This window comes from Pteropus vampyrus, unplaced genomic scaffold (genome assembly GCF_000151845.1).
Source record: "Pteropus vampyrus isolate Shadow unplaced genomic scaffold, Pvam_2.0 Scaffold123, whole genome shotgun sequence".
In the NCBI taxonomy this organism is placed as follows: Eukaryota; Metazoa; Chordata; class Mammalia; order Chiroptera; family Pteropodidae; genus Pteropus; species Pteropus vampyrus.
The window spans coordinates 527,114-539,386 of NW_011888904.1; the positions used below are offsets into that span (position 1 = coordinate 527,114).

Below are 12,273 nucleotides of genomic sequence, written 5' to 3' on the forward strand. Positions count from 1 at the left end.
AGATGATGCCTTTGTTCATTTAGATGTGAGTTTTGGGAATTTAGTGCAAATCTATTTTCAGTTATCTAAATGGTTATATAACGAACAATTAGTTACATTTTGAGAGGCAGTTACTTTTCCTTATAAAAGTTGAAGGGAAAAGTCCATATGCGCTTTTAAATTTATACTGTTACATGTATTTCCTTAATTTACACACCATAGTTAAGTACTGGCATTCTTCAGCATACCTTCTCTTTGAGATGAGTTTGAACTTTCCACCTCTGCCGTCTGCAGCAGAGCTCCTGTGTGGCTGCCTGTTGGAGGCTTCCTCCTGAGTTCTCTAATGATGGTACTCACAGTCTCTAAGATGAGCTGTCTCCACTCATTAAGAATGTTGAAATTGCAGACCTGTCTCAGCCCTTTGTAGTCCCATGATTATTTCCTGCTCCAATCAGAATTAGCTAGTTGCAAAGAGAAGCAGAGTTTGCCCCTGCGGCTCAGTGTCTGATTCTTTCTGATTTTCTTCTCTTTCCTTTGCCTCATCAGATTGTCAGTGGAGCGTCGTGTCTAGGAACCAAATGCTACAAGGTGTTTTTTGATCATCAGGCATATAAAGATAAAACATACTTTGAGCAGATAAACTGGTTTAAGTCATGTTCTCCACAGGAAGCAGTGGAGAATATTTGCAACATACTCCATAAGCCTTTATTTATGGCTGCCACACAGACACCATCGAAAAAAGTAGGGATTGGCAGGGAGAGGATTGCCTCAGCCTTCCACTGAGCATGTTGTTGCAGGTGTAAATGAAATCTCACAATTACACACGTCCTTTGCCAGTTGTAGAACTCTGTACTACAGGTGTTGGGCACTAGTATCATTTTCCCTGTCTCAGTATTTCTGTGGGAGAGCAGAGGAGGTTGACCAGATCCCTCATTTTACCAGATCAGGAAGCTCAGGTTGTGATTGATGTTAAAACCGAGTCTAGAAAACAGACTCCGAAGGCACTGTTCAGTGTAACATAATGCTCTCTTTCCTCTAAGGAAAAGGGAAGCTCTTCAAGATTTGGTATTGGAGATAGTGTCTAGTAAAGAAATAACCCTTTTTCCTTGAGTATTTAGGGGTGGGAATACATGAGTGCTTAGATTTATGCTAAGCTGATTATTATGTGAATGGATATCTTGAGAAGTGTGAACCTGACTTGGCTGAATTGAGGGGAAAAGGATTTTGTTCATGCCAGGTTGTTGTATTGAAAATCCAGAGAAGAAGAAACCATATGTGCATGCCTGCATGCAGGCAGAGAGTATTGGGCTGGCTGCAGAAGTCTCTTATTATTTGAGGGTAATTCTTCATCTGGCTTCTCTCTGCTTGTGCTGAAAGAATGTTTATCAAGGCTTTCATTCTCTTAAGCGTTGTAATTAATAAGTGTTTCATTTTTATCTTATTGGCAGGGTAACAAGGATTACCATCTACAGACATGTTGCGGGAGTCTTGCTTATGCAGCGCCCGAATTAATACAAGGGAAATCATATCTGGGATCAGAGGTAATTATTTATTGGTTAATTTAATATATAATCAATATACATTTATTGGTGACCTGTAGTGAGTCAGGCATTTTGTGTTGGGGGTATAAGAATGAGATAAGAAATAATCTTGTTAATCAAAGAGTTCAGACTATTCAGAGAATGAGATATATAAAGTAATAAATGAAATGAACAACTTGCAATAAACATAATAATGCATAGTACACTTATGAAATAAGGGCATATTTCTGGTGTCCTTGTGATTACTTTTCTGTTAAACAGCACCATAGTTTAGAGTGGTTAGTTTAGCCAGGTAAAGCATAAGGCCAGGATTGCAGGCTCAGTTTTCAGAGTTGCTGGTTAGCACAGTGAAAACCTGTACTTCGTCCTCAGCCAACTATCCAAGGCCAGCAGTCCTGTGTAGGAGGCCCAGACTCAGAAGGCCTGGTCACTACCTGCATTACTACTAGCTACCACAAGCTCCTCAGCCCCTTTCATTCTCTAGAGTACTGATTTTGCTGATATTAATATCATAAGATGAGAAATGTTTAATTGCCAAAGACTTGAAGTGCTTGCCGTGGGGAACAGTTTTCTTTAGTTCAGGACATCTCAAATCTTTAATATGTTCTTGCGCAGTGCGATCCTTTGGGAGGAGACTGTCGCAGCTAGCAGCTAGTCTTGAGAATCCACATGTTATGTGGGAGAAACTTTGGAATGTGCCAGTTTACTTAATTTATAACACTAAGATGGGGACTAACTTGTTTTTTGGTGACTTTTTGGATATAATCTCAAACTTAAAGAATAGTTGCAAATATGGATTGAGAAACTTCTGTATATATTTAATTAAATTCACAATTGTTTACGTTTTTCCCTTTTTGCTTTATCATCCTTTCTCTATGTTTATGTATATGCATACTATTTTTTTAACCAATTTAGAGTAAGTTGGAGACATATGCCATTATCATTAAATACTATATATGTATTTCCTAAAAGCAAGGATCTTTTATAATTGTACTTTAGTTATCAAAATCAGGGAGTTTAACGTTGATACAATTTATTTAATCCCCACTTCATATTCAGACGGTGTCAGTTGTACCAATAATGTCCTTTAGAACTATATTTCCCCTCCTGTCCAGGATTTAGTTCAAGCTTATGCATTGCATTTAGTTGTCACATTTCTTTGGTCCTCTTTAGTCTGAAAGAGTTCCTTAGGCTCTCTTTATCTTCCTTGACCTGGACATTTTTGAGGAAGCCAGTTATTTTGTAGAATGTCCCTTATTTGAATTTGTCTGAAGCTTCCTTATGATTAGATTCAGGTTATACATTTTTGGCAGAAGTACCACAGAAGCGATGTTGTGGCCTCCTCAGAACATCATAGGAAAGGGAAGAAACTTTTACTGAGCATGTGTCATAGTCCTGGAATCAATGCTATATCCTTTTTTTTTTTCTGCTTGTGATAAAATACGCATAACATAAAATCTTAACCATTTTTTTTAAACCATCTTAATTCAGCCATTTTTAAGTGTCCGGTTCATTAGTGTTAAGTACATTCACATTGTTGTAAACCAATCTCTAGAGTTTTCATCTTGTAAAAATTTTCATCTTGCAAAACTGAAACTATATCCATTAAACACTCTTCATTCTCCCCTCCCCCACCCTTAGCAACCACCCTTCTACTTTCTTTTGTCTCTGAATTTGAGGTATCTAGGTATCTTACATAGTAGAGTCATATAATATTTGTCTTTTTGTGACTGGCTTATTTAGCTTAGCATAATATCCTCAGGGTTCATCAATGTTGTAGCCTGTGACAGGATTTCCTTCCTTCTAAGGCTGAATAATATGCCATTGTTTGTATATACCACGTTTTGTTTATCCATTCATCCATGGATGGACACTGGGATTGCCTCCACTGTTTGGTTATTGCGAATAGTACTAAAAGGAACAACTATCTCTTTGAGCCCTTTCTTTCAATTAGTTTGGGTATATCTCCCAAAAGTGGAATGGCTGGATCATATGGTAATGCTATAATTTAATTTTTGGAGGCACTGCCATACTGTTTTTCATAATGACAGCAACATTTTACATTCCCATAACAGTGTACAAGAATTCTACATGCTAGATACTTTTCACAGTTTTTATTTAAGCTCCACAAAAATCCTTTGAAGTGAATACTATTACTCCATTTCATCAGATAAAGGAAATGAAGAAATTGAGGCTCAGAAATTAAATGCCTTCACAGGATCACACAACTCGTGGCTATGGGTCAAGGTTTGAACTGAATGAGAGTTTACTGCATGCCTGTTCTCTTTCCACTGTTCCATCCAGTCCCCCGGAAGGAGTGATAGTCATATACCTAATGCTCACAAGATTCCTAGAGGGCTATGATGAGGCCCTGCTGGTTTGAATGCATCTGAGAATTTCCTATGGGATTTTAAAGTTTTCTTGTCTGTTTTAGTTTGACTTTCCATTCTTTTTTTTGTAAAAAAAGATGCTGCCCTTCTTACTTCTTAAAATTTTCCTAAGGCTCAAATGAGGGTGGGAGCTATGACTTCTCAGCCAACATTGGCATCATTATTGACTAAGGACAAATACTGCTTGAATAAGTAGTTAGTGCTTAGGACTCATGGGACACATGGATATCTTATATAAAGGTCAAGCTCCTTTCTGGAATTTTGAGATTTGTTCTGCTATTTGTGCTGGCAGGCTAATTTCTAGCCTCTCTATTTGAAAAGTCAATCATTGAACTTTATTATAAAGGTTTGTCTACATAGAGAGGACTTTACAGAGCAGCTTATCACATTTACAGATTATCAGTAGTAAATTTTAAGACCTGTTTTGACATCCTCATGTGTGTTTACATAACCCTCATATGTAATAAACCCTCAGTAGCACTGTAGAATTGTCTTTCAGAATCAGACACCTGGCCTCATCTCCTTCCTTATTGTGCCCAGTCCACCCCATCCAACCGGAAATTATTTTCTATAAAGCGTTAAAATCCAGTGTTAGAGGAGAGTGCAATGAACTGGACATCAGGTGACCTACCTGGGTGGCCTGGGTGACTTTGGACAAGCCTTCCTTTCTGGGCTTTAGGTTTCCTATCTATAAAATGAGCAGGTTTAATTAGATGATCTCAGCTCTTTTTCAGCTCTGTGAAGATTCTGTGATTCTGTTATATGTACTGCCATTCTCAAACATGTTCTAAATTTTCTTTGGAATTATTTTTGTTCCTTCCTCAGGCAGATGTTTGGAGCATGGGCATACTCTTATATGTACTTATGTGTGGCTTTCTACCATTCGATGACGATAATGTCATGGCTTTGTACAAGAAGATTATGGTGAGTACTACAAGGTATAGAATTTTAATGTAAAAGTTATCTCTACTGCATACTCTATGCGTTTATTCATAAACATACAAAAACAGGCAAAAGTACTGTATGCTGTTAGAAGTGTCAAGATAGTGGTTACTCTTTGGAGGTGGATAGTAACTGGAAGTGGGGCAGGGGATGCTTCTGTTCTGTTTCTTGACCTGGGTGCTAGTTATACTTGTGTATTCAGTTTTTGAAAACTTATCAAAGTGTACTCTTATGATATGTGTACTTTTCTATGTATATATTATACTTCAAGAAAAAGCTCAAAACAAAAACAGATGGGAAAATAAACATATAAGATGATTTTCCTGGTAAGAGTTCTTGTTTTGTATCCTGAAATTATACTTTAGTCAGTTGCTGAGTTCAGCTACGTTTTCCTTTTGAGTTATGGTAAAATAAGAGAAACTTTCTTTTTGATGAAAGAATTTGGCTTTAACGTATAATAAAACCACAGTTAAGAGTACTCTAAGCTTTGTTAAAGTCATATGTATCAGAGACAGAAAGTAGATTTGTGGTTACAGGAGTGGAGTGTGGAGTGGCAGTGGGAAGTGACTACTAGTGAGTATGGGATTTCTTTTTGGAGTGGTGAAAACATACTAGATAGTGGTGGTGCTTACACAACTTTGTAAATATGCTAGCGGCCCCTGAATTGTACACTTTACGAAGGCGAATTTTATGTTATGTGAGTGATATTATTTTTTAAAAAGTCATGTAGCAAGGAAAATAGTAAAATTCTTTTTAAAGGGTTAATGTTCAAAGCAAGCTAACAAAAAATATGTAAAGAGGAATAAACAGCACTGTATTGTGTACATAGCAAACCAGGGTTAGACTAGCAGAGCAGCCTCTCTGAGTAGGACTCGAATTCAGTTCTGTTTACCAAATATTTTCTTAAGGTCTTGTTTGTATGAGATACTGAAAGGCATGAACAAAGATCTGTGAAACTTGATCACTCTCCACCAGGGTCTTATTTCTCATTGGAGATAGATCCAAGGCTATCTCAAAAGGGCAAAGGGTCAGGGATGCTATATTATAACAGAAGTATAATTGAGGTTAACACAGGAGCAGGCATGAGATTTGGGAGAACGTCTTAGAGGTTTGAGCAGGGCTTTAAAAGAAGGGTCGAAGTGCTTCAGAAAGAATGTGGGAGAGAGCATGCCTAGTAGAGTAGACAGTATGAGCAGATGCATAAGATGGGAGAACCATGGGGAGAATTGGTCAGAAGTTTATGCAGCTGGACCATTGGGTCTCTAATACCCTTTAGGTAGAGACCACCTAAATCAACTCTCATTTCTGGGAATTAACAGAGTCGAAAGTGGTAGTCCCAGATGGCCTGTTGCCTACCCGATAGAATTTGAAGGGCACTGAGTTCAGTCTTCAGTTTTTAAAATCTATTTAACTTAACAGTTTTTCCTATATCCTACCCTGAGAATTGCACTGTTCGTGACCTGTTAATCTGGCTAGCTATTCCAGTGCTATTGCAGTTCCTAGGACACATGACTAACTGCTGGCTCTCAGTTTCAAGACTGGCACTCAGTCTTGGAGACAAAGTGCCTGAGGGGCTATGTGTTTAGGGATCCTGGAAAAAACCTAGCATCAGTCTCTTCCTCCCTTCTCGTTGCAGAGAACCTGTCCCTGTAGCAGATGAGGGCCAGTGTGAATGGCAGTTTTCTCTTTCTAGCCCTATGGGTGACGGGGACATACCTGTATCTGTCCCTTCCACTTTTTTTTCTGCTTTACTCTGCGAGGTGATATTCAGCTATCTCTCTGTAGATAGGGATGCGGGCATAAGCTGGAGCGATGCCTGCTCACAGGCTGAGGGGCCACCCTTTCTTACAGCACCCTGGTTATCCCAGTGCCTTCCTCTTGTCTCTTTCTTCTCAGTAAGCTTTGCCATAGTGCCCCCTGGAGGCCTCCTGTAGCAGTGGGAGCTCGTCTGCTGTGATTTGTGTGAATTCTCTTTCCCAAGTGTATGAGTTACCCTTTTAAGATTCTGTGTTTTTCCCTCTAATTTCTTACCTATGATTCATCTAGATTCAGTTTACTAATTTTTCCTTTTTGGATCAGTTCCCTTTTTTCTTCCTTTGCTCTTATTGGATACCTGTTTGAAGATTTCATGGGCCTGTTTTCTTTCGCAGCCCATCTGTTGGATGTTTTCCCTCCAACTCTTACGGTGGCTCACAGAACCCTAGAGCCCTAGCTGTGGTAGACCACGAGCCAGTCTTCTTTTCTTTCTTGTTAATTCTCCCATTGTGAAAGTCCTATGTGCTTATTATAGAAACCTTAGAAAATACAGGGATGGTAAAGAACACTAGACAAATTTCCATCTCTAGATATAACTGTAACAGCCAATTTCCCCAAGTCTTGTCCTTTTTAAAGTTGTTATGAAATATCTAAGACATTTAAGCTATAAAGAAAAAGCAAAAAAGAAAAAAGATTTTACTTAATATATAGATTTCTGTAACCACCAACATAGTCAGGAGTGTTAACCTAAAAATAAAAGCTCAAAGTGAAAGGTAACAAGTATTTATTTGAGATAAAAACAAAAGAATAGCTATTTGGGAAGCACTAATTTGGGCAGAAACCCAAATAGTGTTCCAACCGAGACAAAGGCAAGGGATATTTATGAGAAAGGGAAAGGGAACAATTACATCAATAGAGGAAGACATTTTTATTGGTGCAGATAAGCTAGCATAGTGATGCTAATTCTAAACAATGTTTTAAATTTTCAGTCTGGTAGTCATTAGTCCAGTAGTCATAATATCTCTTTTCTTGTTATCCTTGCAGATAGTTCTTTGGGACACAATGTTGCTTTAGGCCCAGTCCATAGCTTATTTTGCCCTGTTTTAACATTCCAAAGGCTTGAAGCATGAGACTTTCAAGGCAGCAGTTCCTCTGACTCCATTTTAAAGTGGCTCTATTTATATTACTTTTTACAGGATATATGTTTAGACTAATCTAGTCCTTTGAAGGCATAACTAACATGATTGCTTATGGATGGGATGAGGGGAGTAACCTGAGCAACTAGAGAGCTGGAGCTGCTATCAACTGAGATGGAGAAGACACTCAGTAGAGCAAGGACAATCAGGAGTTCAGTTTTGGACATAAAGAATGTGTCCATTTTGTCTGATTTTTCAAATTTATTGGCATGAGGTTTTTTTTACCCAGTGACAAAGTATATATCAGATTTTTATTTGTTTTTTTTTTTCAGATTAGTCTATACATATATAAAGATTTATATATTTTATCTCTTTATGCCACCCCCCAGTGTTTTCACACAGATGGTAACATACCACAAACATTGTTCCGCATCATGTTTTTGTCCCCTCACAGTATGTCTTAGAGCTCATACCATTTCATACCCAGCTCAGAACCTCTTCATTCTTTTTAACGATTGCATAAGTCAGTGTGTTTTATACCTTAATTTATTTAACTGGTTCTAGGTTAATGGACATTTAAGTAATTTCCAAGGTGGCATTTTGTACATTGTGAATATATCTGTAGGTAAATTCCTAGAGAAGAGTTAATGGGACAAAGAGTATGTGAATTGGTAATTTTGATATTGCCAAATTGCTTCCCAGTGAAATTCTATCAGTTTATTACAACTACCAACAATAGCATGAAAATGCCTATTTCTCTAAGTACAGTGTATCACCTGTTATGCTCTTTATGTTTAAGATTTTTTTTTTTTTGCTATACAAGAGTTTTTTATTTTTATTGAGTCAAATTTATCAGTCTTTTATTGTCATATTTGGAAAAACTTTTCTACTTAGATTATTTTTTTTAATTCCCATGTTTTCTACTTTTATGGTTTCATTTTTTTGATGTTTAAATATTCAGTTCACCTGGAATTTGCTTTATTGTGGTTTCGTGACTAAACATCACTAAAAAAGTTGGAGAGATTTGTTTTCCTATTTTTTTAATAAATTTTTTTTATTTAGTTCTTGAGGTAACATTGGTTAATACTGTTATATAATTTTCAGGTGTACAATGTAATTCGACATTGTTTTCCTATTTTGGATCGTGGTTTTTAAAAAAATCTTATAATCGTGATAGTAACATAGCCATATATACTTAGATTTGAGGTTCACTTTTAACAATAATGTGCATAATCCTATTTCAAATAGTCTTAATAATTTCAAGTTTTGAGGCAACTTATTAGAACTGATTAGATCATTTTTTAATCTTGTGTTTTGGCTGATGGGCTCAATAGGAGTAGAGGTGTCAGCTCTGTTATTTGCTTGTGCTTGTATGCATAGTCTTATCTTTAATTTGTGGTTTCTTTGGAAGAATCTTCTTAAGCCACTTGGCTATTTAGTGAGGATTTAGTTTAGTTAAACCAGATACTGTAATCTGTAAATCCATTTAACTGGGCTCAGTACTTCACAGTATACAGATGGTGGTGCAAGATGGAGTCACTGTCATCTGTCATGTGTCACTGTCCCAGTCATGGAAGAATTACTTCATATAGGTTATACAGGAACTAATGAAGGTGCCAGTGCCAACCTATATACTAAATATTAATAAAGCTTAATTTCTGTCTTATTTTTTAGATAGAAAATGAATATAAATAGAAGTCCTAATATAATCTTCCCATATCCTATCATGTCTTCTTACAGACCTGCTAGGGTGTACATGCCCCATCTTAGAAGACCACCAATCAAGAAGAATGAATGGTCGATCCTACATATTCTTTAGGTAGTCCCTCAATCAATGTAATCTCTGTCAGCGAAGTTATTAGTAAATTAGGGAATTTTCTCCCTGGAAATTTCTCTAAGTTATGGCTATGCTGAATAAGGACAAAAGCGACTGTCAGTATAACTGGGGCTAGAATTGATATTCATCCTGTGAACATTGAACCTTCTAAGGATACTTCTTGGCGATGCATATTTGGGAATTGCAGTAAGAAATTTTGCTATAAAGGATGACTGTAATAATTTTATCCAGGAAAGGTTTTGAATACTCACCTTGACCATGCAAAAGTCTCAATAAAGCTGCCTGATTTTGAGCAGTCTAACTTTTATGTACCCTGAGGATATACACCTAGTAAAACAAAATGAGGCACTGTATGGATTTACTGACTATAAACTTTGATTTTAGAATAATTGTATCTCTATAGTGATGATTATACAGGGCTGTAATCTTTGATTTGCCGCGTTGAAATCTGCATGTAAGAAGAGTACTTGGCAGGAGGGCATGCATTCAGCTCTCAAGTAATATCTACGCGTTAGGGACAAGTTAAAGAAGGGGTAGTTGGGTGGGGAGTGAGAGGGGCACGTATCTTTGTCATATCCTATTGGAAAGTATAGTTGATCTGTCAAGAAAGTGTTCCTACCAACCCTGACTCGAGTAAATGGCATAATGCACAATTCTACAGGTGTGCGAATAGCGAGGCATCTGTGTTGCAGCTTAACGTATTCCTTTCTAGAGTGCTGAAAGCCGGGAAAGGTTGGTTAAAACCTCAATCAGTCTTCTTGGGTAAGGGATAGCAGAGGTTAGCAAACTATGGCCTGCTGGCTAAATCTGGCCTACCACCTGTTTGTTTAAATAAAATTTTATTGGAACACAGCCACACCTGTTTGTTTATGTATTGTCTATGGCTGCTTTTGCACAATGATGGTAGAGTTGAATAATTGTATCAGAGATTGTATGGCCCACAGAATCAAAAATACTACACATACGAATAAAAGATCTGAAAGAACTATACTCCTGGTATAGTTAGTGATCTATCTGTAGTAGAACAGTCATCCTCAGAGACTGCTCTCCTTTCCTAGTCATCCTCAGAGACCCCTCTCCTTTCCTAGCTCATCGGCCTGAAATGCCCAGGTTTGTAGTTTATCAAGAAACTGACATTCAGTTAATTGTTTTCATAATGAAAAATAGTGTGTATGGTAAAAGTTAAAACAGTACTAAGGAATATGTAATTTTAAAAAAGGCTTCCTGCCCACCTAGCCCTCTTTTTTTTTTTTCCAAAGAGGCAACTATTTAGAAATTTATGATATACATTTGCAGGAATTATCTGTACTTATATAAACTTTTATGTGCATATGTCTTTGCACTTATATAATGCACACAGTTAATGGACCTTGCTCCTGCCTCCTTTTTAAATTTAATGCTTTACTTTGAAGATTGTTTCATATGGTACTTAGAAGCATGTATAAGTTTTCATTATTGTTTTTATGTCTGCAGGGTATTTATTGTGAAATTTCCTTTATTTTAAGTTTGCATATATCACTTTTTAAAATTAATATTAAAATTAATTATACAAATAATGCATAAAAACATTCTCTGTATAAAGAATGAAAATATTACAGATAACTAAAGTTTACTTGACCTCTCCTCTAGTATCTGTTCCCTACCCTGCCACCTTCACATAGGTGAATACTATTATTACTTTGGTTCTTTCAGATCTTTTATTCGTATTTGTAGTATTTTGTATTTTTTTAACATAAGTGGTATCATGCTAATATTATTCTGTATCTTTCTTTCTTTACTCAACAATATATGCCATGATACATATAACACTAATTCATTTTTATGAATAGTATAGTTGGCTATTCTCTTGAATATTTGAACATTTCAGTTATTTTCTAGTTTTTTTCCACTAATATTAATGATGCTCAGTGAGCATCCCTCTACATATCTCCTTGGACATATGTACTGAGTAGTAGAATTGCTGGATCATAGGATATGACTTTTGAAAAATTATCAAATTGTGACACTATTATCAGATTGTGATACTCCCACTTTTCTCCCCTGAATTATATTCTCACCATCAGTATATGAGAGTGCATGTTTCTTCTCTTCAGTATTGTCATTTATCAAAATTTTGTATCTTTGGTCAATTGAATGGGTAAAACTGGCATCTGATATTTTATTCATGTGTCTTTAATAATCAGAGAGTTCGAACTTATTTTAAATGTTTATACACACACACACACACACACACACACACACACACACACACACACACACACACATATTTTCTCCTTTCCCTGTGAACTGCCTGTGCATGCCATTTGCTCATTCTTCTCTGAGGTGGTTGATCTTTTTCTTATTAAATTATAAGATCCCTTCTATAATAAAGAATAATAATAATAGCTACCATTTATTGTTTACTGTGTGCCAGGTGTTGCTATATGTACAATGCATGGATTAGTTCACTTAATCTTCACAATAGTCCAATGAGGTGTAGGTACTATTATCGTACTTTTTTTAAAGTTGAGGAAAGAGAAACAGAGAGGGAAAGCAAATTGCCTAAAGTTATCCAGCTAATTATTGGCAGAATTGGGATATGTCTCAGGTGGTCTGGATCTATACCCTGTATTTCTAACTACCATGCTGTAGAACCTCCCAAGGAAATTAACACTTTATCCTGTGTGTTATAATCTGTAGATTTAAATTTTTCC

The 12,273-nt window shown here is 36.6% G+C and overlaps 1 protein-coding gene across 4 annotated transcripts in view; it reads left to right on the forward strand.

Moving 5' to 3' along the window:
* Positions 1 to 12,273, forward strand: part of MELK (maternal embryonic leucine zipper kinase) — a 68,125-nt gene that overhangs the window by 14,360 nt on the left and 41,492 nt on the right. For all 4 annotated transcript variants that reach the window (XM_011366203.2, XM_023534210.1, XM_011366205.2 and 1 more), the window contains exons 7-8: positions 1,428 to 1,520; positions 4,736 to 4,834. In XM_011366203.2, coding sequence (XP_011364505.1) covers positions 1,428 to 1,520; positions 4,736 to 4,834 — 192 coding nt within the window. The remainder of the gene's footprint in view (positions 1 to 1,427; positions 1,521 to 4,735; positions 4,835 to 12,273) is intronic.